Below are 25,397 nucleotides of genomic sequence, written 5' to 3'. Positions count from 1 at the left end.
AAGATGTGTGACATTTTAACAGGTTCAAGGGATGCAGTTTTGGGGTAATTTAATCATCTTACTAATAAAGCCAGCAAGTTACTAATAAAAGGATGGTCATTTGACTGTCTCTCTTAGACCAAAGACAATCATGGTGGCAGCATTCACAGTTTACATACCCTTCAGAACAGTAGGTGATCCATCAAAAACAATCAAATGTAATTGGCTACAGGGATCGGAGGTGGGCTATATTAAAAGGAAGGGCTGAGCATCTCTTGGATGGGGAAAGTATCTCTAAACCAGACCACCCATAGTTTTAGGCTATCAGTTCAAAGAATTACCCCACTCAGACCTGAGCAGAACACGATAGCTTCCACCAGGGTGGGGCCTTGAACAAGTGAGACCACTCTCATCATCAGTAACGTCCTTAAGAACTGAACTTAAAGTCAGGACTTTAGAAGAAGGGGAGAGCTCTGAATCTCTCCCCAGATTATTGGTTATTAATAATCATTTCTCACAGCTTTTGGGAGAAGACATTTTGCTATCCATCCCCAGGTTTCCACCCAAAATGTCAAAACTTTGGGTTTTACCCTTTAGTTGAAAGAGGGATAGAGGCTTAGATATTAGCGTAAGAACAAGTTCTAGGGGCAGCTGGGTGGTGCTGTGGATAGAGCACCAGCCTTGGATTCAGGAGGACCTAAATTCAAATGCAGCCTCAGACACATAACACTTAACTGTGTGACCCTGGGCAAGTCACTTAACCCCAATTGCCTAAAAATAAAAATTTTTAAATTTAAAAAAAAAGTTCCATTAATAGGGCATAATATTTGGAACCAAATTTATGGTTTACTGAAAGGGCAGTCTCCTATCTTGTTGGAAAGGCTAATTCTGGGGTAATTCTTGGAACTAGAATGACCAATAACATCTAGGATATGTCTTACAAAGCTGTTTTCTCTGCCCTGACAGGAAGTATGGATTGACTGGCTTACGGAGCTTACTGAATAAGCTGCATTCTGCATGCACAGCCTAAGCTTATAGGGTCCAACACATGTGTTCTGCCAAGGACAGGGGCTTGAGATCATCCTCCTTGTCTTACCAACAATTAGCATCTAAATAATAAAGACCAACTTTATTGTGGTTATGTACGTTTTAAAAGCAAATTTAGCTCAATAACTTCAAGATTTAGAAAATGTCTGAGGGCCATATGGATAATTTGATATATAAATCCAATATACAAATACAAACATTTACAAAATCTGAAATTTGAGAGATTTTCCCATGCAAATATTCACCAAGTGGATTTTTTTACATAGTAATAGCTCTCTTATTACATATAATGATCCAATTTTGAAAACTCCAACTTACATGAATACATTATGTAGAACAAGGTAAGGCACATTTTAATACTAGAGATAACGTAATCTTGAGACTATTTTAACCAAAAAAGCAAAGTTTGAGTGTACAGAAAGGGGCAAAACCCGTGATTTTAACCCAGCTAAAGTGCAGACATTCTTCCAAAGAATACCTTAATTTTTAACATCCCTGCCACTACAGCCTTGAATAAAGAAAACAGAAATGAAGCTCAGCTAGTGAACTGGATAAGGTTTTCAGATGATACAGATTTAAATCCATCACTAAATGAGGCAAATCATTTCACTTGTCACCTTGAACCTTATACATTATTTTCTCTCTCTCTGAATAAAATGAAAAAATTGAAAATCAAATCATTTTTATTGTTCCAGAACATTAACTTTAGCCTGTCATCTGGGAAAAAAAAAACAACATTTCTTTTTTGTTCCACTCCCCACTCCTGGGGTAGGAGAAGGAAGGTTGCTTTTGTAATCCGAAAAATTCTTTAACAAAACATGCTAGCATCACTCGGGTCCAGAATTTATCTAGCTAAGTTCTAACAGTGTCCTTTTGAGACTAGGTAGCAAATGTGTCTAAGGTTTCTAGTTTATTGTTAGGGAGAGAAAGGCACTTACTCGTTTTTCTCTCTGCATTCAACAGCAAATGATACAGTAGCTATTTTTGACTTATTCAGAGAATCCTAGATTTTCTTAAAAGGTGTTTTATCATTCTTTTCCCATGGTATTATGGTAAAATAGAACTACAATAACAATAATTCGTTGGAATCCTGTGAGCTTAACTGTGTATACTCAGCCCCAGTAATAACTTCAGCATCTGTCTGAAGCACTAACAGCACCAAGTCTAGTGCTCTGCGCCACGCTTCCCTCTTGGGTGTGACAACATCATAAACCCTTGAAGTTTCTTCTAGTCTACTAGGAATACCAGAATTTAAAACCCCACTAGTCACTTTATTATATTCTTTCAGAAGGTATAATAACGGACAACCAGAGTCTATAGTTTTTTGGAGAAAGTTTCGAATGAACGTACTGGCTTCAGTCTCTGAAGAGCAAGTACCCGTGTTACACACGACCGATGAAAGGTACCTGTGCCATCCATCGGCCAAGGCTTCAAGCACGGCTGGTCTATAAAGTGCCTGAGACGAAGCCATCCAAGAGGAAGTCCTGTGAAGTCGTGCTGAATGATCCTGGTCCATCTTTTTCTGTGATCGTTCTATCAACGTCTGAAGATGGGTGAGGCATAAGACTTCAACTGCGCCACCTCCCAGGAAGACCTTCTCATCGACCAGGGCATGATACATGCGGTAGGCACAAGTCCAGAAATGATCTTCTTTGGCTTGCATCTGTGCAACGACCGGGCTAGTGAGCACAGCGGTGGCCAGAAGGATTCCTTCAGCCTTGACCAAGACAGCCACCTTGTCGCTTATTTCTTTGGCGTTCAATTGGCCTGCTCTCCACAGGCTCACGTAGACATCACTCCCCACACACTCTTCATTCAGTTGTGTGGCATAGGTCACCCGCACTGCTCCAGTGACCTCGGCAAAATCCTGCAGCACGTGATGACTTACAGGCCCAATGATCAGCAAGTTCCTAAGCATACACCTTTCCATTACATTTTCAGACACATTTCCTCGCACCATGACCAGGTTTACATTTAACTGAATTAATATCTCCAAAATACAGTCCAACCACATCTTCTCTTGATATGTCAGACTCTCCAATTGAGTTTTAACATTTCCCAGCCCATTAAATCCCAAGTGGCGGTAATTCTCGCTGAAGTCACCATCAATGAGAGCCACCCGCAAAGGCTGATTCTGGAGTTCTCTGATGATAGCAATATGGTCTATTGACACTAGAGTGATATATCCAGAGAGGACACAAGAAAAGCTTTCAGGTATGCCTGGTAAACAGCAAGTGGAGATTTTTGAAACATCAAACCTAGATGGTGCTGTACGATTCCTCCTCACACACGCATTCTGATACTGGCATCGGACTGCTGCTTCCACTAAGGCCATGCTGCTGTGATCTCCATGACTCAGACCCATGGCCAGCTGCACCATGTCACTGCATCGAGGAACCCAAGCGTCTAGCTGTCCTTCGTCGCTTGTCTGGTAAGAGCTACTTTCTGCCCTATTAAAATGCCTGCTGTGGCTTAGTCCTGATTTTCTGGTGTGGCTATTTGGAATCAGATTGGTTTGGAGAGCCTGTGACATAGCTTTATTCCCTTTAGCTACAGACTGAGAACTGAAGTAGGAAGATCTAGAAGATAATTCAGAGGAGTGCCTAGAAGAAAACACAGCAGGGGATGGTTGAAAAGACATATCTTTTCTGTCCTGCTCCCTTTGGATCCAAGCAATCTCTGCTGGAATCTGCACAAGAGGGCTGGGAATGACGCTCTGCGTTCCAAGGAAAGGGTAACTCCTTGTGTGTCCCGTGTTACCAAGCATGTCATGTAGAGGGATTTCAAGAGGAACGACTTCTTCCCTGCAAGACATCAGGCCTTCTGACATCACTGACACTATGACCGAAATAGGGATGTCTTGCTGAAGGCACTGTAGGGCAGCCGCGCTCCACGCGCCGGCGAGAAACAACAGGGTGCTGGTCCCTGTCCCATATGCGCTCTTCTGAGACTGCACTGCTTCATAAAGAAGCTGTCCAACTGAACTAGTTAAATCCAGACTCTCAAGAAGCCTCACTGGAGAACAGGTTAATACACTTTCCCGAGCTCCTTCACCTATAATAAACTTGGACGACTTTACTGGGCCTAAGAAACTTCGTCCTGTTTCCGTTAATGATGACAGCTGCTGAAGGCCTACATGCTTCCTTCTGTTAACATCTATGCAAGCCATGACCATGAGTCAGTACCTCCAATGAAATAAGAGCACGTACCACCTCACACTCATTCAACATCAACGGCAGTTACAAATCCCACTGACTAAAAGAAGTCTGAACACAGGCTGCTTCATGTCGCCGGAGGCTGCGCACCGAGCCAGGATCCTGCCAACGGGGAGTCATCTTTAAATCTGAACGCACGTGTGGTAGGCGCTACCATCCACGTCTAAGGCACGCTCTCTCCATTTGCTAGTATGCTACTCCTGCTACATGGGAGTCTCTTCCTCTGACAGACTTGATAATGAGACCTTGATTACATTTCAGTGGAATATTCTCTTCTGTAAAGGAAAAGCAAAGACCATGTTTACTCAAATGAGTCAATGGAGTAAGAATAAACGAGCATTAAAAACCCCAATTTGCATCGGCAGTATGATAAGACTTTGATCATTCACGGCTCCTACATGTGTTAAAGAGCTATCAAAGAACATGGGATAAAGTGCTGGCCTTAAATGCAGCAAGCCACGGGTTCAAATCCAGCTCTGTAACCTGGCATAATAAGTTACTTACCCTCTCTCTATGTGCCTCATCCAGGCAATAGGTCATGCACAGGTTAAGATCTATTAGTGGAGAGAGTTCCCACACCAGGAGGCCCTATGCTTACGGCGCCATAGATCATTTATACATGTATGCATATGTAGAACATGCCGACACAAGAAATTACACAGATGACCGCTGGAAGGACATGTATGCATGTGTGTTTCCATTCACTGATGCACGTGTACCCCTACCACAAGCTTTTCCATCTATGTGAGTACACGCCCCTATGACCTGGAGCTGTAAGAGAAGGATTAGAGTTCTGCGGACCCCTCCCTCCTCCATCGGCAACGTTTACTGAGCACCTGCCACGAGGCAGGCCCTGGGCGACAGGAAACTGGGAAGAGCCTTCCTTAACGCAGGGCCTTCCCTCTGCGCCGCACAGCGCCGCCAGCCCCCGCACAGCGCCGCTGCTCTCGCACACCGCGGCTGCCCCGGCCAGGGCCTCGGCTTTCTTCTCCCTGGCTGGATGATGGAGACATAAGGACCGATGGTGGCAACACAGGGGTCCTGAGAGGCGCGCGTGCCTGCGCACGCGCACACTCACACACCCTCACACCCCTCCCTTGTGCTCACGTGGCTCTTTACACGCCCACTCCCCCGCACCTCCCCAGCCTTGGCACGCACGGCACACGCACGCACACCCCCACACGCCCCCGGGGTCTGACGCGTGCTCACTGCCTGGCCTCGGCGTCCCCGGGGCCTCTCCCCGCAGCAGGCCCGAGGTCCCGCCGTGTGCCCGCGTGCCCCCGCCGACCTCACCTAAGCCGCTCCGCACTGAGCCCACCTCAGCTCCCGCCAGGTCCCGCCGCTCCAGCAGCCAACCACCGCACCCCACCTCGGCCCGGACTGCGCATGTGTCCCCGGGGGCAGAAGCGCCGTCGCTAGGCAACCGGGAGGCGCCCCCCCAACAGCGTCGGTTAACTCGGGGCGGGGGTGGGCGCCGGCGGAGGAACGGCCGTCCGATTGGTGAAGAGCGCGCGAGTGGGGCGGGACCTCGGGGAAGCCGCCCTTCCATTGGCCTCCCGGGGACGGGGGCGGTGCGAGGCCGGGGGCGGGGCCGGCGAGGGAGCTCGCCCTGGCAACGGCGGAGCTGCGGGCAGACTGGGCGGCGGCGGCGCGGGTGTCGGAGCGGCTTCGGGCAGCGGCCGTGCGGGCCGGGCCGCATCTCCTGCACCATGGTGAGCCGGGGTGGGGAAACTGAGGCCCGGGGTGGGGCGGGGCCGGCCTCGGGAGGAGCCCTCCTCCTTTCCTGACCCCTTGGGGGGTTTTCTTGGCAGAGAGCTTGCAATGGTCTGTCATTCCCTTCTCCAGCCCATTTTACAGGTGAGGAAACTGAGGCAAGCAGGGGGAAGTGACTTGCCCAGGGTCACCCAGCTAGGAAGTATCTGAGGCTGGATTTCAACTCAGGAAGCTTTGCACTGTGGCGCCCCCTAGCTGCCCATAGCCCTCCTCTTACAGATGGGGAAACCAAGGCAGGCCACTGCGAAGGAACTGCCAGGGGCTGGATTCTTTTGCATAGCACTGTGCCCCAGCTCAGCCCTTCCACTTTGGCTGCATTTTGAATGTCAGCCTGGGCAGGCTCTGTGATTGGGTGGTGCTGGAGTCCAGGAGACCCCAGTTCAAATCCTGCCACAATCACTGGCTGAGTGACCCTGGAAAAGTCATGGAACCTCTGTATGCCTCTCAGGTAGTCATTGTAAAGTGCTTCGCCCAGTGCTTGGCCCAGAGTGAGTGCTATGTAAATGTCAGCTGCCATCATCATCACCATCATCATCACCACTATCATTATCACCATCATCATCTCCACCATCATCACCATCACTGTCGCCATCATCACCACCATCACCACCACCACCATCACCATTACCACTATCATTATCACCATCATCATTATCACCATCATCACCATCACTGTCGCCATCATCACCACCATCACCACCACCACCATCACCATCATCACCATCACCATTACCACTATCATTATCACCATCATCATCACCACCATCATCATCATTACCATCATCACCCCATCACCATCATTGTTGCCATCATCACCACCATCACCACCGCCATCACCATCATTATCATCACCATTACCACTATCATTATCAACATCATCATCACCATCATCATCCCCATCCCCATCACCATCATCACCACCACCACCATCATCATTATCACCACCATCATCATCATCACCATCGTGTCTGGGCACATGGCTGCACAGTGTGTGGTTCGTGCAGACACCAGAGGGAGGAGCTCTGGGGGTTAGGCTGGAGAAGCGAACACTCAGGGGGATGACAACATCGGAGGCCCCTCCTTGCTCTAACCACTGCTGATCCAGCCTGGGTTAGGGGATGGGGCAGAAGGAAGGGGTGGGGGTGGACCACCCCCAGGGAACAGAGGGAGGGAGTTGTCAACCTCAGGACAGCCTCAGGAAGCACAGAGGCATGGGGGTTGGGGTGGGGAGGAGGGCATTGAGCAGGTCATTTTGGTGGGAGTGAACAGTATGAGGGAGCGTGTGTAGTCATTGGAAAGAGAGCCTTTCAGGCAGAGTACAGATAAGTATGACAGAAGGAAAGGAAAAATCAATTAAAAAAAATCAAAAAGTTTAAAAAAATAGAAGAAAATATGAAATTTCTTATTGGAAAAACAGCTGACCTAGAAAATAGATCCAGGAAAGATAACATAAGACTTATTGGACTACCTGAAAGCCATGAAAAAAAATAAAGCCAGGGCATCATTCAAGAAATTATCAAGGAAAAATGCCCTGATATATTAGAACCAGAGGGCAAAAAAGAATCCACCGATCACTGCTGAAAGAAATCCCAAAATGAAAACTCCCAGGAACATCACAGGCAAATTCCAGAGCTCACAGATCAAGGAAAAAGTGCTACAAGCAGCCAAAAAGGAACAACTCAAATATCGTCGGAGCTACAGTCAGGATTGCGCAGGATTTGGCAGCTTCCACGTTAAAGAACCAGAGGGCCTGGACTATGATATACTAGGAAGCAAAGGAGTTATTACAACCAAGAATCACCTGCCCAGCAAATCTGAATATAATATTTCAGGGGAAAAATGGAGGACTTTCAAGCATTCCTAATTTAAAAGAACAGAGCTGAATAAAAAATTTGACCTCCAAATACAAGACTTAAAGGAAACATAAAGAGCTAAAAAAGAAACAAGAGAAAACATAAGAAATTCAATAAGGTTAAACTGTTTGTATTTCTACATGGCAGGATAATATTTGTAACTCCTAAGAACTTTATTACTATAAAAGCAATTAGAAATAGTAAATATAGACAGAGGGTTTGTATATAAGGTGATTTTGATAGGATGATATCCCCCCCCAAAACAAATAAACAAAATAAAGAGATGAGAAAGAAAATTGCACTGGAAAAAGAAAGGGGGGTGGGAGATTGAATTGGGTAAATTATCCCACAGAAAAGAGACATGAAAGAGCTGTTGTAATGAGGGGAAGGAATGGCAGGGAGGGAGTGGCAGACAAAGCGTAAACCTTACTTTCATCCAAGCCTAGTAATTATTTTATTTTGGGTTTTTTTATTAATTTATTTTGATTTATCAACAATCACTTCCATATGCTTTTGAGTTTAAAATTTTTCTCCCCTTCCTCCCTACCACCCTCTCCAAGACGGCACACAATCTGATATAGGCTATGCATTTACATTCCTATTAAACATATTTTCACATTAGTGGTGTTGTAAGTAAAAATTAAAATAATAGGAGGAACCATCAGAAAGAGGAAACAAAATTCAATAGGAGAAAAAAAAATAGCAATTTAACTTCCATAGTTCTTTCTTTGGATGTGGACAGCATTTTCATCACAAGGCCTCTGGAGATGTCTTAGATCCTTGTAATGCTGAGAAGGGTTCAGTTTATCAATATTAGTCATCACACAACATGGCTGTTATTGTGTACAAAGTCCTCTTGGTTCTGCTCACTTCACTCAGCATCAGACCATATAAGTCTTTCCAGGTTTTTCTGAAGTCAGCCTGGTCATCATTTCTTACAGCACAATAATATTCCATTACAGTCATATACCACAACTTGCTCAGCCATTCCCCAATTGATGGGCATCCTCTCCATTTCCAATTCTTTGCCACCACAAAAAGAGCTGCTATGAATATTTTTGTACATGTGGGTCCTTTTTCCATTTGTATGATCTCTTTGGGATACAGCCCTAGAAGTGCTATTGCTGGGTCAAAGGGTATGCACATTTTTATAGCCCTTTGGGCATAGTTCCAAACTGTTCTCCAAAATGGTTGGATCATTTCACAACTACACCAACAATGCATTAGTGTTCCAATTTTCCCCCATCTTCTCCAACATTTATCATTTTCCTGTTTTGACATGTTGGCCAATCTGATAGGTGTGATGTGGTACCTCAGAGTTGTTTTGATTTGCATTTCTCTAATCAGTAGTGATTGAGAGCATTTTTTCATATGACTATAGATGGCTTTGATTTCTTCATCCAAGAACTGCCTGTTCATATCCTTTGACTATTTATCAGTTGGGGAATGCAAGCCTAGTAATTATCCAAACAACCTGCTACTGAGTAAGAAATAGAGTGGTGGATCAGTGGAATAAATTAGGTACAAATTACATTGTAGTAAATGACCATAGTAATCTAGTGTGTGATAGACCCAAAGATCCAGGCTTTTAGAACAAAAACTCATTATTTGACTGCTGACTGGGAAAATTGGAAAACAGCATGTAGAAACTAGGTATAGACCAACATCTCACACTGTATACCAATGTAAGGTCAAAACGGGTACATGATTTACAGATGAAGGGTGATGCCATAGGCAGAGTAAGAGAGCAGGGAGTAGTTTATCCATCAGATTTATGGTTAAGGGAAGAATTTAGGACCAAAGAAGAGAGAGAGAGCATTACAAAGTGTAAAATAGGTCATTTTGATTATATAAAATTTAAAAGTTCTTGCGCAAACAAAACCAAAAGCAGAAAACTGGGAGAGAAAAAAATGGCCACAAGTATCAAATATACAGAGAACTGAGTCAAATTTATAAAAATACAAGTCATTCCCCAATGGATAAATGGCCAAAGGATATGAAAAGGCTGTTTTCAGACAAAGAAATCAAAGCCATCTATAGGCATATGAAAAAATGCTCTCAATCACTATTGATTAGAGAAATGCAAATCAAAACAACTCTGAGGTACCACATCACACCTATCAGATTGGCTAACATGACAGAACAGGAAAATGATCCATGTTGGAGAAGATGTGGGAAAATTGGAACACTAATGCATTGTTGGTGGAGTTGTGAAATGATCCAACCATTCTGGAGAGCAATTTGGAACTGTGAACAAAGGGCTATAAAACAGTGCATATCCTTTGATCCAGCAATACTACTTCTAGGTCTGTATCCCAAAAGCCTCCAAAAAAAGGGAAAGGGATTTATTTGTACAAAAATATTCATAGCAGCTCTTTTTGTAGTGGCTGAGAATTGGAAATTGAGAGGATGCCCATCAGTTGCAGAATGGCTGAACAAGTTGTGGTATATGATTGTAATGGAATATTATGGTACTGTAAGAAATGATGACCAGGCTGACTTCAGAAAAACCTGGAAAGACTTATATGGACTGATGCTGAGTGAGGTGAACAGAACCAGGAGAACGTTGTACACAGTAACAGCCACGTTGTGCGATGAAGAACTAGGAATGACTTAGCTATTGTCAGCAATGCAATGATCCGAGACAATCCCAAAGGGCTAATGATAAAGCATTCGGTCTGTCTCTGATATTGTCAGAATGCAGACTGAGGCGTGCTATTTTTTACTTTCTTTCATTTTTTTCTTTTATTCTAGTCTTCTTGTACAAAATGACTAATATGGAAGTGTTTTACATGACTGCACATGCATAACCTATATCTGATTGCTTACCATCTTAGGGAGGGGGAAAGGGCGAGAGGGAGGGAGGGATAGAATTCAGAAATCAAAACTTTCAAGTGTTAAAAAAAATTAAATAAAACACCTCATAGGTCATTTTGGAGCCCAGACACGACATTTCCAGGTTCAGTCGTCTAGAGTCAGGCAGAGAATCAAATAGAAGAAGCATCCCGGAGCCAAAGCTCAAACTGGCCTCAGGGGCCTCCTTGCTCCCCGTGCCCCAGAGGAGGGTGATCAGGGCGCTGCTGCCCGCCCACTCCACCCCAAAGGCCTGCAGTCCCAGAGTCACTCTCCTTTAATAAAGGTTCGCTGGATCATTGGCTCGTCTTGGGGAGATTGCTCCATCATCTCCCCGGGACTGAGCTGAGCCACCCAGGACAAGCCTGGAGCAAGCTGTCAGTTCATCGTCCCCAGAGCGTCCAAGCACTGAGTTAGCTGCGTGTTAGCCAGAAACAGCCAGGGTAGCTCTGCTGTAGCCCAGTAATCCAAGCAAGGGCCCAAGGACTGGAGCTGTTGTGGTGGCAGAGAGAGCGGAGAAGAGTAGGCCCAAGTAAGAAGTGTCAGAAAAGGTCTGCGAATCCTCCTGGAATGCTCCCTCTCCTCCACTTTCTTTCTTTTCTCTTCACTAAGCTCTTAGCTTGCTCTGGCTGAACCATGTCACTTATGGGAGAGTCAGTGTGATGGTGGTTGTAGGCCCCCATTAATCTCTCCTAAATGACCTTCTAAATGTCCTGAAGGCTTTGTTATGCTGGGGTGTGCTAGCATCGTCGTCACTGTTATCCCCTCTTAAAGGCATTTGAATTGGAACCCAGTTTAGTTATAGAAAGGGATCCTTGAACATGATTGTTTGCTTTATTTTTTAAGAACCTAGTCTGCTATTTAACTCTGGTTTTCTGGTGTCTCTGATGGATGGCGTTTAATTTAGACTTAGATCCTCTGTGTTTGTTTTTACAGGCATCTAACTATCGACCAAGTACCAGTCAGCGGAAGAAGCCTAACGTAAAGGTCGAACTGACTGAGGAACAGAAACAAGAAATCAAGGAGGCCTTCGACTTGTTTGATGTCGATGGGTCTGGAAGCATTGACGTGAAGGAATTAAAGGTTTTGAAAATTTCTTCCTATTCAAAAATTCTGAAAAGTCTTTCATTATGTGTAGTGTTTTCCAAATCTACCTTTATTGTTTAAATATTATAAATGTGTATGTGGGAATTCTAATGGCTAATGGGAACTTTAACATATACACAGCCTTCCTGGAAAGTGTTTGACGTGCTTTTCCTATTTCACAGGTGAGAACAATCTAGCCAGTTAGTTCAGTGATTACTCCCAAGTCCTGCTCTGTAAAGCAGAGGCAGACCAGGATAGGGTCCAAGTCAACTGACGCCATTTTTAATAGTGGGCTGGATCCAGCCTGATGATGAGACTCCGTGGCTGTAGCCAGGCCAGTCCTCAGTCAGATGAACAATCGAGCCCCAGACTCCATCACTCCACCTTTTCCCACTTAGTAGAACACACCAGAGCTATGCTGCCATGCTTTGAGGACCCAGGGTCACCCCCTCCTCATTGAAGTAGGACAACGGGACAGACACCACCGCCAGGTGAAATCCAGCATGACGAATTCTGGCTATAGCCATTCTTGAGAGCCATCTCCGGGGCTCTGGAAGGATGGTGAAGGCAGTAGCCACACTGATAAGATGACTGAGAAGTATGTTAGATGCACAAGACCACAGTGAGTGCACAGCTGTCTGCAAGGGATGTTTGTGTTTTTTTTTTAAAGAGAAAAATCAAGAGCTAATTTCAGATCAGTAAGAATCACAGCTAACTTCAGAAAGATATAATCTAACACAGCAGTGTGTTTCTCGTTTCAGATTGCAATGCGTGCATTAGGCTTTGAGCCAAAGAAAGAAGAAATTAAAAAAATGATTGCGGAGATTGACAAAGAAGGATTTGGCACCATTAACTTTGAAGACTTTTTTGCCATGATGAGTGTGAAAATGGTACGGTGTTGTTACTACTATTTTCAGAGTAAGAAATAACAATTTTAAAAATACTCCCCTTAAATCCTAACCTTTTATAAATGTTGTAATAAGTAAATCAGTGCCTGTTGAGAAGTAACTACATTTGAGCAGGACAGGACCCCAAAGATGGCAGCTCGTGTTTTAGCTGAGCAGAGCTCCTGAAACCAGCCGGGCTTATCCCAGGGTCGAGGAGAGGAGTCAATGAAGTATTTATTGCCCAAGGAAGGGTCAGTTTACTGTGAGCCAGCCTCCTGCTCACCTCAGAACGGGGCTTCCTGCACTCCCTCCTTTCTGAGCCGGTTTACCATACCCACCCCATTCTGAGATGACCCTCCTGGCTGGCCAGGCCAAATGCTGCTGGCTCAGTCCTGAAGGCCCCATCTTCCCATTTCCTGTGGAGCCTCAACGTCTCTTCCCTGGTCATCTCTCCTCCCCACGACTCTTTCTTCTCTGTCTCCAGACACACTTGGCTGTTCTTAAAAATGAAGCTGCCCCAATCCTCTCTCCCTTTGCCCTGCTTCCTCCCTTGAGACCCCATCTCTCTCTGCTCCTGCTTCTAGGAGTCTGCCTAAGATTCCCCTATTTGCTCACAGCTTCCTCGCTCTTCAGGCCCTTGTGACCTTCCGTTCCCCTGGCCCAACCAATGCCCTCTGGATTAGCAAATCTAATGACCATCACCCCCAGCCTCCCACTGACACCTGGGTCCTGCCCCCTCTGACATCTGGGGTCCTGCCCTGCCTCGGTAATTAACTGTGCCTGGTCCCCTTTGTCTTCTGTGCATTTTCTGTCCCTTCCACTTCTTACCATTGAACAAGAAAAAAAAATACCGTAGCAAACTCTTGAAGCTGTGGCCCCCCACAAATGTTTGGTTTCCATGCTTACGACTCTGAGCTTTCCTTATCTGATCATCACCTGCTGTCCCTGATCCTTGCAGCCCCCAGCTCCCTCCTGGGTCGCCCCTGCCCCGCCGAGGCTCCCCTCCTTCCTCATTTTGACGCCTCAGTGACCCGGCTCACCTGTGGGCTGCCCCCACCAACCCTGGGCCCTGCGTCACGCCCACCATCGGCTGTCTCTGCTCCAGTTCACGGGCCACCTGCCAAAGATGCTGGCCAGACCCCTGGTGCTCTTCTCACACCCGGGCTCTAATCTGAGTTACCCGGACTCGTTTTTGTGCCTTGTCATCCCTGCTAGATGTCAAGCTCCTCGAGGGCAGGTCTGGACTAAAGGATGCAGGTGGCTCACCACACTCCCGAGCGTGGCCCAAACCGAACCAAGGAAATGAACACACTGTTGAACAGAAAGCATTCCGTCTCAGAACAGGCCGTGTGCAGCCGTGGTCATCATCTACGAGTGTGTGACCTCTGTCCGTATTCGAGCTTGACCCCGCTGGTCTAGACCTCAGTCATCTTTGTCTCTGCCCCATCACCCCGCACAGTGCAGCAGGTGGTCAGTCAACAAGAATCCATTTAGTGCCTACCATGTGCCAGGCATTCTGCTGAAAAGCAAAAAGGATCGGTGCCCTCAGAGCACTTGGATTTTATGGAGGAGACCAGGTGGATGGACACGCGAGACATCCCAGGAGATGGAACCTCAGGGGGAGGCCTGAGCAGCTGGGGAGAAGGGAGAGGAAGGCCAAAGGTCTCCAGAGCGGGGTTCTTGCTCTGAGTCTTGGAGGAAGCCAGGGACTCTAAGAAGCAGAAGAGAAGGGGGAGATTGCCGGCGGCATGGGGGATGAGTGGGGATAGAGCGTTCTGTATGAGCAGCAGGAGGTGGGGGGGGAGCGCTGGTGCAGCTGGCCTGGACTGTGGGATGGGGCATGAGCCAGGAGGGGCCGCATCTGAACAGCTGTCCAGCGCGGTGGATCCCCAAGGAGTTCACCGAATGAGGGTCAGGCTGGCACTTCAGGAAGATGGCGCAGGTCGCTGTGGGGAGCACTGGTCGGACCTAGGAGAAGAGGCATCAGAAGGTTTTGTAATAGTCCAGGGAAGAGGTGACAAGGGCCTGAGTTGGGGTGGTGGCTTTGTGAGTGGAGAGGATGGGGACAAAGAAAGGACCAGTTTTTGGAACTGATGGCATTGTGGGATGAGTAAGTCAAGGATGTGGATGAGGTTGAAAACCTGGCTACCTTTGACATAGGAGGACGGAAGCTCAGGAGGCTGGGTTTGGGAGATGTTGAGGGTATTGTTGGAATCTCTGAGGAGGAATAGGGGTCGGGGTGTAGAGAAGGGAAGTGGGAAGTGATCGCTTTCAGGAGACGATCAGGACCAGCCGTCCTGGAGCAGACAGTTTGCATTAGGGGGTAGTGTCCGGGAAGGTTGCACAGATGGCGTGGGGCTTCTTTACTGAAGGCATTACGAGGCAGGCATCGGAGTTTGGAATAGACTTAATTGGACAACAGTGGACATTGATCAGCAAGATGGAAGAATAGTCTGCAAACTTCTTCAACCACCAAAGGCTTATGGGCCAAATGTAATTAATTAGCACTCCATCCTCAAGATAAGGTGACAGAACATCCCTGAGTAAAGTAGGAATCTTATGAACTAATCTAATAATGGAGAATTTTAATACTTAAACACTTGCCTAGTATCTTTGGTATCTGGTATTCTGGGCACCACCACTCCCACTCCCCCAAAAGCTAAGTCACAGGCTTCTGTGGGCCCAGCCATAGGGGAGAGACCCCCGTGGCAGCAGTGACGGTCCACACACCCCTTCCACCCTCACCACTCTGCCTAGCCCTAGGAAGGAAAGGAGGACTGGGAGGGGACTAATCATGGGGCTGAAATGGTTAGGGCTGAGGCTCCTGCGTGTGACCCCAGAGGAAAGCAAGGTGGGCCCAAATTGGTACGTTTAGAGTGTATCCGTAAGTATCCTTTCCCCTCTCAGTGCTTTGTGCTTGTGGGAGTCCGGCATACTCCTGAACTAAAGCAAGGACAGGTGCCATCGGTCTGGTGACTTGGACCTACATTTGACTGTTTTTTTCTTTTTTAAAGAGTGAAAAGGATGAAAAAGAAGAAATTTTGAAGGCCTTCAAATTATTTGATGATGATTGTACAGGAAGTATCACCCTCAAAAATATTAAGAGGGTTGCTAAAGAATTGGGAGAAAATTTATCAGATGATGAACTTCAGGTAAATGTGTTTTCTTTCTTAGCTGCATATCCTTGTCCTTTAGTGACCAAAAAGAGTTTCTTTGAAAACAAAGCTTCAGAAGATACAGGAGTGTATACCTCAATGCAAGAATGTCAAAGGTCCTGACTCTCCCTCCCCTTCCCAACTTATAAATGCTCTCTCTCGGCCCGTAGTAAGCCTAAAGAAGAGGGTGTGCGTGCCTGTGTGTCCGTGCCTGTGTGTCTCTTCAGAGAGGGTGCTCCCTCCTAGGAACAGGATAGAGAAAGGGCCCAAGTCTGAGGGTCTGCCAGATGTTGGCTGGAAGGGGCCCAGGTCTGGAGACAAGGTGGCGGAGCAATGACGAAGCCACACGGGGGAGCCAGAGAGCCGAGCCTGCGAGCCTGTGGAGCGGCAGGGCGGACCCAGCTGGGTTTCAGATTTTGTAACCGAGTCTTTGTTTTACAGGAAATGCTGGACGAAGCTGATCGTGATGGAGACGGAGAAATAAGCGAGCAAGAGTTTTTGAGGATGATGAAAAAAACCACTCTCTATTAGTGCTAATGCTTTTGTGACTGTGTCCAGAGGGTTCTCACTCTTTGTTGTTCTGTAATTTAATCCCTACGTGTTGACCGTCTCAGCTTGTGGGTTTCACCTTGGTGGCCACTGCTGGGGGCTCGAGAAGACTGGCTTCCAGGAACTCGACCGCACTCTAAGAGGCAGGATTCAGTAATTGCAAAGCCTAGCTTGCAGACCCCGGGTTAAAGACACACGACTTTCTTTCTTCCCTTTCCTCATTGCTCCGATCCAGGGCTGTAAATGCTAACAGGCCAGAAAAGATTTCCCACCAAAATTCCCCGAGGAATACATGAACTTCCGCTTCTCTTTCTTTGCATAAATGTCAAAGTAGACAGTGAGCTTTTTGTTGTCATTAAAAATAGTTGTTTGTTTGTAAAGAGTGTGAAATAAAACTATACTGCAAGGATACTCTTATCAAGCACTGATACTTAACCATATTTTTTTCTCTATAAGAATAAAAGTTTAGGAGTAAGACGCTGATTGCCTTAGTTTTGTAAAATATTAGATTCTTTTTTTTTTTTAGGCAGTTGGGGTTGACTTGCTCAGGGTCAGGCAGTGAGTAAGCATCCAGCGTTTGGTCTGAGGTCCTCCTGACGTCAGGGCCAGTGCTCTATCCAGAACTATTAGGTTCTAAAGAACCTTCGACATTACCTAGTCTAATCATCTTTTCCACTTACAGCTGACATTTTGCAGATGAGGAATTGGGGGCTCAGAGAGGGTACTGACTGTCCCGAGGTGACGCAGCATGACGCAGTGATTGAGCGCTTACTACGTGCCGGGCGCTCTGTTAATTGCTGAGGATACCAAGAGCTGAAGGCATGGGAGGACCCCAGTCGGTCTTCACGACATCCATGCCCACAAAGCTTCATTTTTAAGTGTGTAAATTGCTTTCGGCTCTTGTTTAGCTCGCCCCGCTTTTTCTCAGTGATCTACATTGGCTGTTTCCAGATGGTACCATCCTCTGTTCACATAATACGAAGAACAGCAAATGAGTGAGGCAGCAGTGTGGAATAGCAGTCAGGCTGACTGGCGATGCTGGAGATCTGAATTCAGATCTTTACTCTGTTGCCCAACCAGCTAGACTTTGGACACGTTGCCTTACTTCACCTTCACTGGCAAAATGAGGGCGTTCATCTAGATAGATGACTCTCGTCCCCTTCATGTGCTAAAATTCCTCTGACCTGCCTGGAACCACTAAAATCCACGCATCCTCCACTGGAACAGCCTGGCAACCCATCTACATTTATAGGTCTGGTTGCCAAGGGCCCTGGGACTTTAACTCAAACATGGTAGTATGGCGCGGACACTTTAGAGGCAGGATTTGAACACAGGTCTTCCTGACTCCATCATGGTGCACTGCCTCTTACCCACGTGCCTCTTCTACTCATTAAAGTCATTGTCCGGTGATAATGTTGCACTCCTGGCCGGGCTAATTCATGCAAATGTATCTGCTGACTCAATTCCAACAGTTGCAGGAATCTAAGAAGTTCTTCATCTTGGGTCTCTGTTGAACCCTCAGGAGGCATCACTGGAGATTAATGCCCAGAGGGTTGAGGAGCTGTGTCGTGAATGGTTTGCTGTTGTCCAGTCCTCCAGGGCAATGAGCAGGGAGGCTAGCCCATGTCGACACATGCCCTTCCCTCGTTCCTGACAGACTTGACTGCCGCAGTTTGCCAAAAGGAGGGGTGTAGGGGGCAGCACTAGAGCAGAGGAGGCGCTGTACTTTGGAAGTCCTCTGCTAAGTCCAGGCTGGGATGGCTGTGGCGAGCCTCGAGATATGACTCCAATCAATGCTCAGCAGTACGGATGATTGCTGTAGAACACAAAACAATACCCTATCGAGAAATTAGATGCCTGTGCAGTCATGTTTCGTCTCCTCCAACAATCCATTTACAGAAGCCTCAGAATGATCAGAATTAGATTGGAAAGGACCCCAATACCTGCCTAGTCTAGCCCAGGGAATCAATCTCTTTTATAATAAATGTGCCTGACCAGTGGCCATACAGTCTCTGTGTGAAGACCTCCGAGGAAAAGGAACCCGCCACTCCCTAAGGAAAAAAGAACTCTAATTGAGCCTAAATTTGAATTTTTTCCTTCTCTATTTGCTCCTGCCATCTACCCTCTGCGGTCACACAGAACAAGTCTAACGTCCTGTTCCATGTTATAATACATAAAATGCTTGAGCACAGCTCACATGTCCCCCCTGAATCTTCTCTAATCTAAACAGCCCTTCAGTTTATTTTATGCAGTCCTTCAGGGCAATGGGAGTGTTTGTTTGATAGGGGCTCAACACCTGGGGGCCTCCTCTGGATGCGTTCTGGCTTATTGATGTCCTCCTACTGCTGTGATATACAGAGCTGAGCACAGTACTTCAGATGTGGTCAGAGTACAGAAGAACCATTACTTCCTTATTCCTGGAAGCTAGGCCTCTTTTAAAGCAGCCCCAAACTGTAGATGTTTTTTAGCAGCCACATCACACTGCTAATTCGCGTGGAGCTCACAGTCCATTCAAACACTTGGGTCTCTTTCAAAGCATGGCTGTCTGACCACATCTCCCCCAACCACTACCTCTGAAGTTGATTTCATCTTCATTTTATTAGATGTAGGCCAAGTTCCTAGCCCATCAAGATCTTGGAGGCTGATCCCTCCCAGCTTTGTTCCCTCTAACCTTTCATTCAATTCACTGCTCAAAATGTTAAACAAGACAGGACCAGGCGCAGATCCCTGGGGCGTGCCACTGGAGCCCTCCTCAGAAAATACCAATGAACCATTAATAACTACACTTCGTGTCCAGCCATTCAAACAGTTGCAAATCCATACACTGCTAATATGTTCTCTAGTCCATATTTCTCCATTTTCCCCACATGAATAGCATGAGATGTCATTAGATGCTTTGCTAACTCTAGGTGAACTATGGCATTCTATTTAGTAACTCTCAGAAAATGAAGATGCTAATCTAGCATGGCTTATATTTGATGAAGCCATGATGGTTTCTTTTTTTAAATTTTTAATTACTTTTGAATTATCAACAATCACTTCCATAAGCTTTTAAGGTTTTAATTTTTCTCTCCCTCCCTCTCCACCTCCATCCCCAAGAGAGTGCGCAATCTGATATAGGCTATACATATATATTCCTATTAAACATATTTTCACATTAGTGATGTTGTAGGTAAGAATTAGAACCAATAGGCGGAACCACCAGAAAGAGGAAACAAAACACAACAACAAAAAAAAAATCAGCAAATAGTCTGCTTCGATCTGCATTCTGACTCCATAGTTCTTTCTCTGGATGTGGAGAGCATTTTCCATCATGAGGTCTTTGGAGATGTCTTAGATCCTTGCTTTGCTAAGAAGAGCTAAGTCTATCAATATTAGTCATTGCACAACGTGGCTGTTACTGTGCACGACGTTCTCCTGGCTCTGCTCACTTCCCTCAGCATCAGACCGTACAAGTCTTTCCAGGGTTTTCTGAAGTCATGATGGTTTCTTAAATGGCGATACTACTTCTATTTCCACTTCCATTGATAGTCACCCAACAATACCTAGCAGTATTTTCTAGGTTCCTTTGGGGAGTATCACTTGCATCCCCACAGTAATAAGTCTCTGGAGGTTCCCCAACAAATGGGACAAAGTAAAAATGAATTGGGCATGCAAGTAAAAAAAAAATTAGAAAAACAAAAATCAAAAATTTCAATCAGACATAAAAATAGAAATTCTGAATATCAAAGACAAGATTAACAGAATTGAAAACAATAACAAAAAAATTGAACTGATAAGAGCTTTTTCAAAAAAAGAAAAAACGACTAGTAAAAATAGATAAGCAATTAGCTAATTTGATAAGAGAGATCAAATTGCCAATATGAAAAATGAAAAACGCAATAGATGAAGAAAAAATAAAGGAAATTATTAGAAACTATTATGCCAAATGATATTCTACTAAAGCTTAAAAGCATAAATAAAATGGGTAGGTGTTTACAAAAATGTAAAATATCAAAATTAGTGATGTGAAACAGAAAATTTAAATAACTCATTCTCAGGGGAAAATTTGAATAGCCATAAGATAGCTCCAAAAGAAAAATGTCCTAGGACCAGATGAATTTACAAGAGAATTCTATCAAAAATTCAAAGAACAATTAATTACAATATTGCAGCAGTTGCAATATAAACACATATGTATACATACATACACACATATAAACATATTATGTATACATACATACACACATAACATTCTTTAAAGAAATATAACCAGGCTTAAATACTTGGAGAGGCAATAATTGCTCATGTTTAGGCAGTGTTAGTATAATAAATATTATAGTACTTACTTCCTAAATTAATTTAGAAATTCAATGCCATACTAATCAAACTACCAGAGGATTTCTTTATAGAATTAGAAGGAATAATAACAAAATTCTATGGAAGAAAAGATGGTCAAGAATCTTGTGAAATAATGAAAAAAATGGGAAGGAAAGGATCCAAATATCATTAGATCTTAAATGATACACAAAGGAGTACTGGTTGAAAAATGGAAGTTGATCGGTAGAACTGATCAGGCATATAAGACCCAGAAACAATTGACCGTAACAGCACAATGTTCAATAAGCCTGAGGACAGCAGCTACTGACTTAAGAACTCTCTAACTGACAAAAATCAAAAGCCTGCTAAGAAGACTGATAAGCAGTTTTGGCAATGAATAGTATCGCGTTCAATACATCATAACAAGATCCAAGTGGATACATGACCCAGAGATAAAAATTCATATCATATACAAATGTGAGGAGCAGGAAGGGAGACACCTTTTATAAATACAGATCAGGGAAGGATTATTTTCATGTCATTTTTTTAAAAAAATAATTGATTTAGTTTTAGTTTTCAGCATTCACTTCCATAAGATTGAGTTTTAAATTTTCTCCCCCTCCCTCTCCTCCTCCCTCTCCAAGATGGCACGCAATCTGATATAGGCTCTACTTACACATTCATATTAAGTTTATTTTTCACATTAGTCATGATGTATTGAAGAATTAGAACTGATGGGAGGAAGCACGAGAAAGAAGAAATAAAAGAAAACAACAAAAGAAAAGGAGAACAAATAGTATGCTTCCATCTGCATTCAGACTCCATAGTGTTTTCTCTGGATGCGGATAGCATTTCCCATCATGAGTCTTTTGGAGTTGTCTTAGATCCCTGAATTGCTGAGAAGAGTTAAGTCTATCAAAGCCAGTCATCACACAATGTGGCTGTTACTGTGTACAATGTTCTCCTAGTTCTACTCATTTCACTCAGCAGTTCAAATAAGTCTATCCAGGTTTTTCTGAACTCCACCTGCTCATCATTTCTTATATCACAATAGCATTCCATTACATTCATATACCACAACTTGCTCAGCCATTCCCCAATGGATGGGCATCCCCCTCAATTTCCAATTCTTTACCACCACACAAAGAGATGCTATAAATATTTTTGTACATGTGGGTCCTTTTCCCTTTTTATGATCTCTTTGGGACACAGACCTAGAAGTGGTATTGCTGGATCAAAGGATATGCACTGTTTTATAGCCCTTTGGGCATAGTTCCAAATTGTTCTCCAAAATGGCTGGATCATTTCACAACTCCACCAACAATGCATTAGTGTTCCAATTTTCCCACATCTTCTCCAACATTTATCTTTTTCCTGTTTTGTCATATTAGCCAATCTGATAGGTGTGATGTGGTACCTCAGAGTCGTTTAGAGTTGCATTTCTCTAATCAATAGTGATTGAGAGCATTTTTTCATATGACTAAAGATAGCTTTAATTTTCTTTGTCTGAAAACTGCCTATTCATATCCTCTGACCATTTGTCCATTGGGAAATGACTCATATTCTTATAAATTTGACTCAGTTCTCTATATATTTTAGAAATGAGGCCTTTATCAGAGAGACTGGCTGTAAAAATTGTTTCCCAGCTTTCTGCTTCCCTTCCAATCTTGGTTGCATTGGCTTTGTTTGTGCAAAACCTTTTCAACTTAATGGAATCAAAATTATTTATTTTGCATTTCATAATGTTCTCTATCTCTTGTTTGGTCATAAATTTTTCCCTTCTCCATAGATCTGAAAGATAAACCATTCCTTGCTGTCCTAGTTTGCTTGTAGTATCAGTCTTTATATCTAAATCCTGTACCCATTTTGACCTAACTTGGTAAAGGATGTAAGATGTTGGTCTATGCCCAGTTTCTGCCGTACTATTTTCCAGTTTTCCTACCAGTTTTTGTTAAATACTGATTTTTTTTTTATCCCAGAAGCTGGAGTCTTTGGATTTATCAAATACCAGATTAGTACAGTCATTGACTATTGTGTCTTGCATGCCTAACTTATTCCACTGATCCACCACTCTATTTCTTAGCCAGTACCAAGTAGTTTTGATGATTTCTGATTTATAATACAATTTAAGATCTAGTTCCCTTGATATTCTGGATCTTTTTTTTTCTAGCTCTATAAAACAATTTTTGGTAGTTTGATTGGTATGACACTGTATAAGTAAATTAATTGAGGTAGAATTTTCATTTTTATTATATTAGCTCAGCCTACCTACGAGCAACTGATGTTTTTTCAGTTATTTAGATCTGACTTTATTTGCGTGAAAAGTGTTTTGTAATTGTGTTCATATAGATCCTGAGTTTGTTTTGAAAAGTAGACTTAGGGAAGGATTCCTAATCAAATAAGGTATATAGGAGATCACAGAAGATAAAGTAGATTAAAGTGAAAAGTTTTGCATAAACAGAATCAATGCATTTAGAATTAGAAAGGAAAGGGTTAACTGTGGGAAATTTATCTTTCAGATAAAATTGTGATATGCAAGATATGTAAAGAACTGATTCAAGCATATGAAAACAAATTACACCCCAGTAAATAAATGGTCAAGGGCTATAAACAGAGTTTTCAAAAGAAGAAAAGCAAAATATCAACAACCATATTTTAAAAATCCAAATGACTAATAGTAAGAGAAACTCAAATTAAAACAATACAGGCTCCATTTCACATTCATCTTGTTTGTTAAGATGGTGAGGAAAAAACTCAATATAACAATTGTTGGAGAGGGCTATGTGAGAACAATCATACTAGGGCATTATTTTGGGCGCTACAAAGTGATCCAACCATTCTGGAAAGAAATTTAGAACTCTACCCACCAGATCACTGACTTGCATGTACCCTTGGACCCAGTGATACAGCTACTAGCTTTCTATCTCTCCCCTGCTCTCTACTCCATGAGAGCTCAAAAACAGAAGGAAATGACCAAGTGCACAAAAATATTTACAGCAGTAATTTTTGGTTGTGGTTGTTGTAATAAACAAAAGGAAATAAAGTTAGGGATTGGCTGGACAAATTATAGTATACAGGTATAATGGAATATTGTTGTGCCATAAGAAATGATGAAGGGGATGGTTTTGAGAAAAACCTGAGAAGACTTGCATGAACTGATGTAGAATGGAATGAGTAAAACTAGGAGAACAATTTATTCAATGGCTTCATTCTCTTTCAACATTGAAAGGGAAAACAACCATGAATGAACTATAATCAGTTCGATGCGCAATACCAACTATAGAAGACTGATAATGAGCTCTGCTCCCCATCTCTTAGCAGAGACATAATAGATTTTAAGTACATAATTAGACATCGATTGTCAGACATGGCAATATAAGGATTTATTTACAGACTATATTTCTTTGTTACAAGGTAACACTTTTATTTTGAGGGGAGAAAGGGAATTATGGGGTTATGTGTGAGGTAGAAATAGCACCCCCCCAAAAAAAAAGGAAGAAAGGAAAAGAGTAGCATTGATTTTTTCTTGTTTTTTTTTTTTAATACATAGAAGAGAATAGAAGGAAATTCAGAAGGGGAAATAGGCAAGCTAGTAAATGTTGGAGCTACGGTGTTCAATTTGAAAGTACTTCAAAAAATCCCAAACTGTATATAGCCAAGATGGATAATTTCATATGCAGTTTTTTCTGTTCTAGGGAAACACTCATTTTTGTTGATACTTGTCAAGTTTATAGTTATAAAAGGCAAATTTTTATAAAGTGACATGTTTTTAAAATTATTATACATGTAACTTTAAAAAATCCAATTAAAGATATAGTTCCATCTATTTATATTTAGAAATTGACCTCAAGATGTTATATGTTTATGCCTATTCATTAGTCCTTGTTTTTTTGCTTTTCTTTTCCTTTCTCTGTAACTCTGGGGCATTTTATTCATGCAAAGTACTTGGAGCTGGGCCCCTTCTTTTCAATTATAAATAGAGCTGTTACATGTGTATTGCATGTGCATGTATACATATGGCTATGTATATGTATATGTGTATACATATATGTATATGTAGAAACATCCACATGTATATAGATCCACATAAGCCAGTTGGAAAAGCCCTATGGTCCCCCATACACACATATACAATACATGTACGCACATATATGTACCGTACACATACACATACACATGTATGTGTTAATATACCCATGGATTGCTTATATATCTAAACATATGTTTGTATATAAAAATATATTTAAACTTTTTTCCTTCAGAATGATTTTGAAACATATAATGAAGTCATTATTGTTTAATTAAGCCAACCATAGCAATTCATATAAGCCCCTGTCTCAATGCAATTAAGAAGCATGCTTATTTACAGATAGTTGGCATTATGGATAGCGTACTGGACAGGGAGTCAGGATAATCTGGATTTAAATCCACACAAGTGACAGGAAGCCATTGGAGTTCATTGAATAGGGAAATAACCTTGTTAGACATGCACTTTAGGAAGAACAATATGATAGCTGAGTTGAGGATAGATTGGTATGGAGGTTGTTAGTAACTTTAGTTGTACGCCCAATTCATTAATCTCCTCTTTTCCTATTTTATTTATGTAAGCATTTAGAGATATAAAACTTCCCCTAAGAACTGCTTTCGCTGCATCCCATAGGTTTTGGTATGTTGTCTCATTACTGTCATTCTCTTGAATGA

At 43.4% G+C, this 25,397-nt stretch overlaps 2 protein-coding genes across 4 annotated transcripts; one reads left to right on the top strand and one right to left on the bottom strand.

Moving 5' to 3' along the window:
• Positions 1-1,089: 1,089 nt before the first annotated feature.
• Positions 1,090-5,626, bottom strand: BBS12 (Bardet-Biedl syndrome 12). Of its 3 annotated transcripts, none has more exons than XM_078148097.1 (2): positions 5,560-5,626; positions 1,090-4,516 (listed from the first exon to the last, which is right to left on the bottom strand). In XM_078148097.1, the coding sequence occupies exon 2, from the start codon at positions 4,199-4,201 to the stop codon at positions 2,090-2,092; it is 2,112 nt and encodes a 703-aa protein (XP_078004223.1). In that variant the 5' UTR covers positions 4,202-4,516; positions 5,560-5,626; the 3' UTR covers positions 1,090-2,089. The 3 variants fall into 3 exon arrangements, with proteins under 3 accessions (XP_078004223.1, XP_020863917.1, XP_078004224.1); XM_021008258.2 differs by having other exon boundaries at positions 5,535-5,612; XM_078148098.1 differs by lacking the exon at positions 5,560-5,626 and adding an exon at positions 5,078-5,373.
• Positions 5,627-5,869: 243 nt separating this feature from the next.
• Positions 5,870-16,808, top strand: LOC110222956 (centrin-4-like). The gene is made up of 5 exons (XM_021008269.2): positions 5,870-5,953; positions 11,657-11,803; positions 12,568-12,696; positions 15,708-15,845; positions 16,290-16,808. Exons 1-5 carry the CDS (start codon positions 5,951-5,953, stop codon positions 16,377-16,379), a joined length of 507 nt encoding a protein of 168 aa, XP_020863928.1. The 5' UTR covers positions 5,870-5,950; the 3' UTR covers positions 16,380-16,808.
• Positions 16,809-25,397: the final 8,589 nt, after the last annotated feature.

Source organism: Phascolarctos cinereus, unplaced genomic scaffold (genome assembly GCF_003287225.1).
Source record: "Phascolarctos cinereus isolate Bilbo 61053 unplaced genomic scaffold, phaCin_HiC Scaffold_9;HRSCAF=440, whole genome shotgun sequence".
Classification (NCBI taxonomy): domain Eukaryota; kingdom Metazoa; phylum Chordata; class Mammalia; order Diprotodontia; family Phascolarctidae; genus Phascolarctos; species Phascolarctos cinereus.
The sequence above is the reverse complement of the archived record's forward strand: the minus strand, read 5'-3'. Positions and strand labels throughout refer to the sequence as shown.

Coding starts and splice junctions, on each gene's coding strand:
- BBS12 (XM_078148097.1), bottom strand. CDS start 4,201: ATGGTCATGGCTTGCATAGATGTTAACAGAAGGAAGCATGTAGGCCTT.
- LOC110222956 (XM_021008269.2), top strand. Junction 12,697..15,707: donor CCATGATGAGTGTGAAAATG/GTACGGTGTTGT, acceptor TCTTTTTTAAAG/AGTGAAAAGGATGAAAAAGA. Junction 15,846..16,289: donor TATCAGATGATGAACTTCAG/GTAAATGTGTTT, acceptor TTTGTTTTACAG/GAAATGCTGGACGAAGCTGA.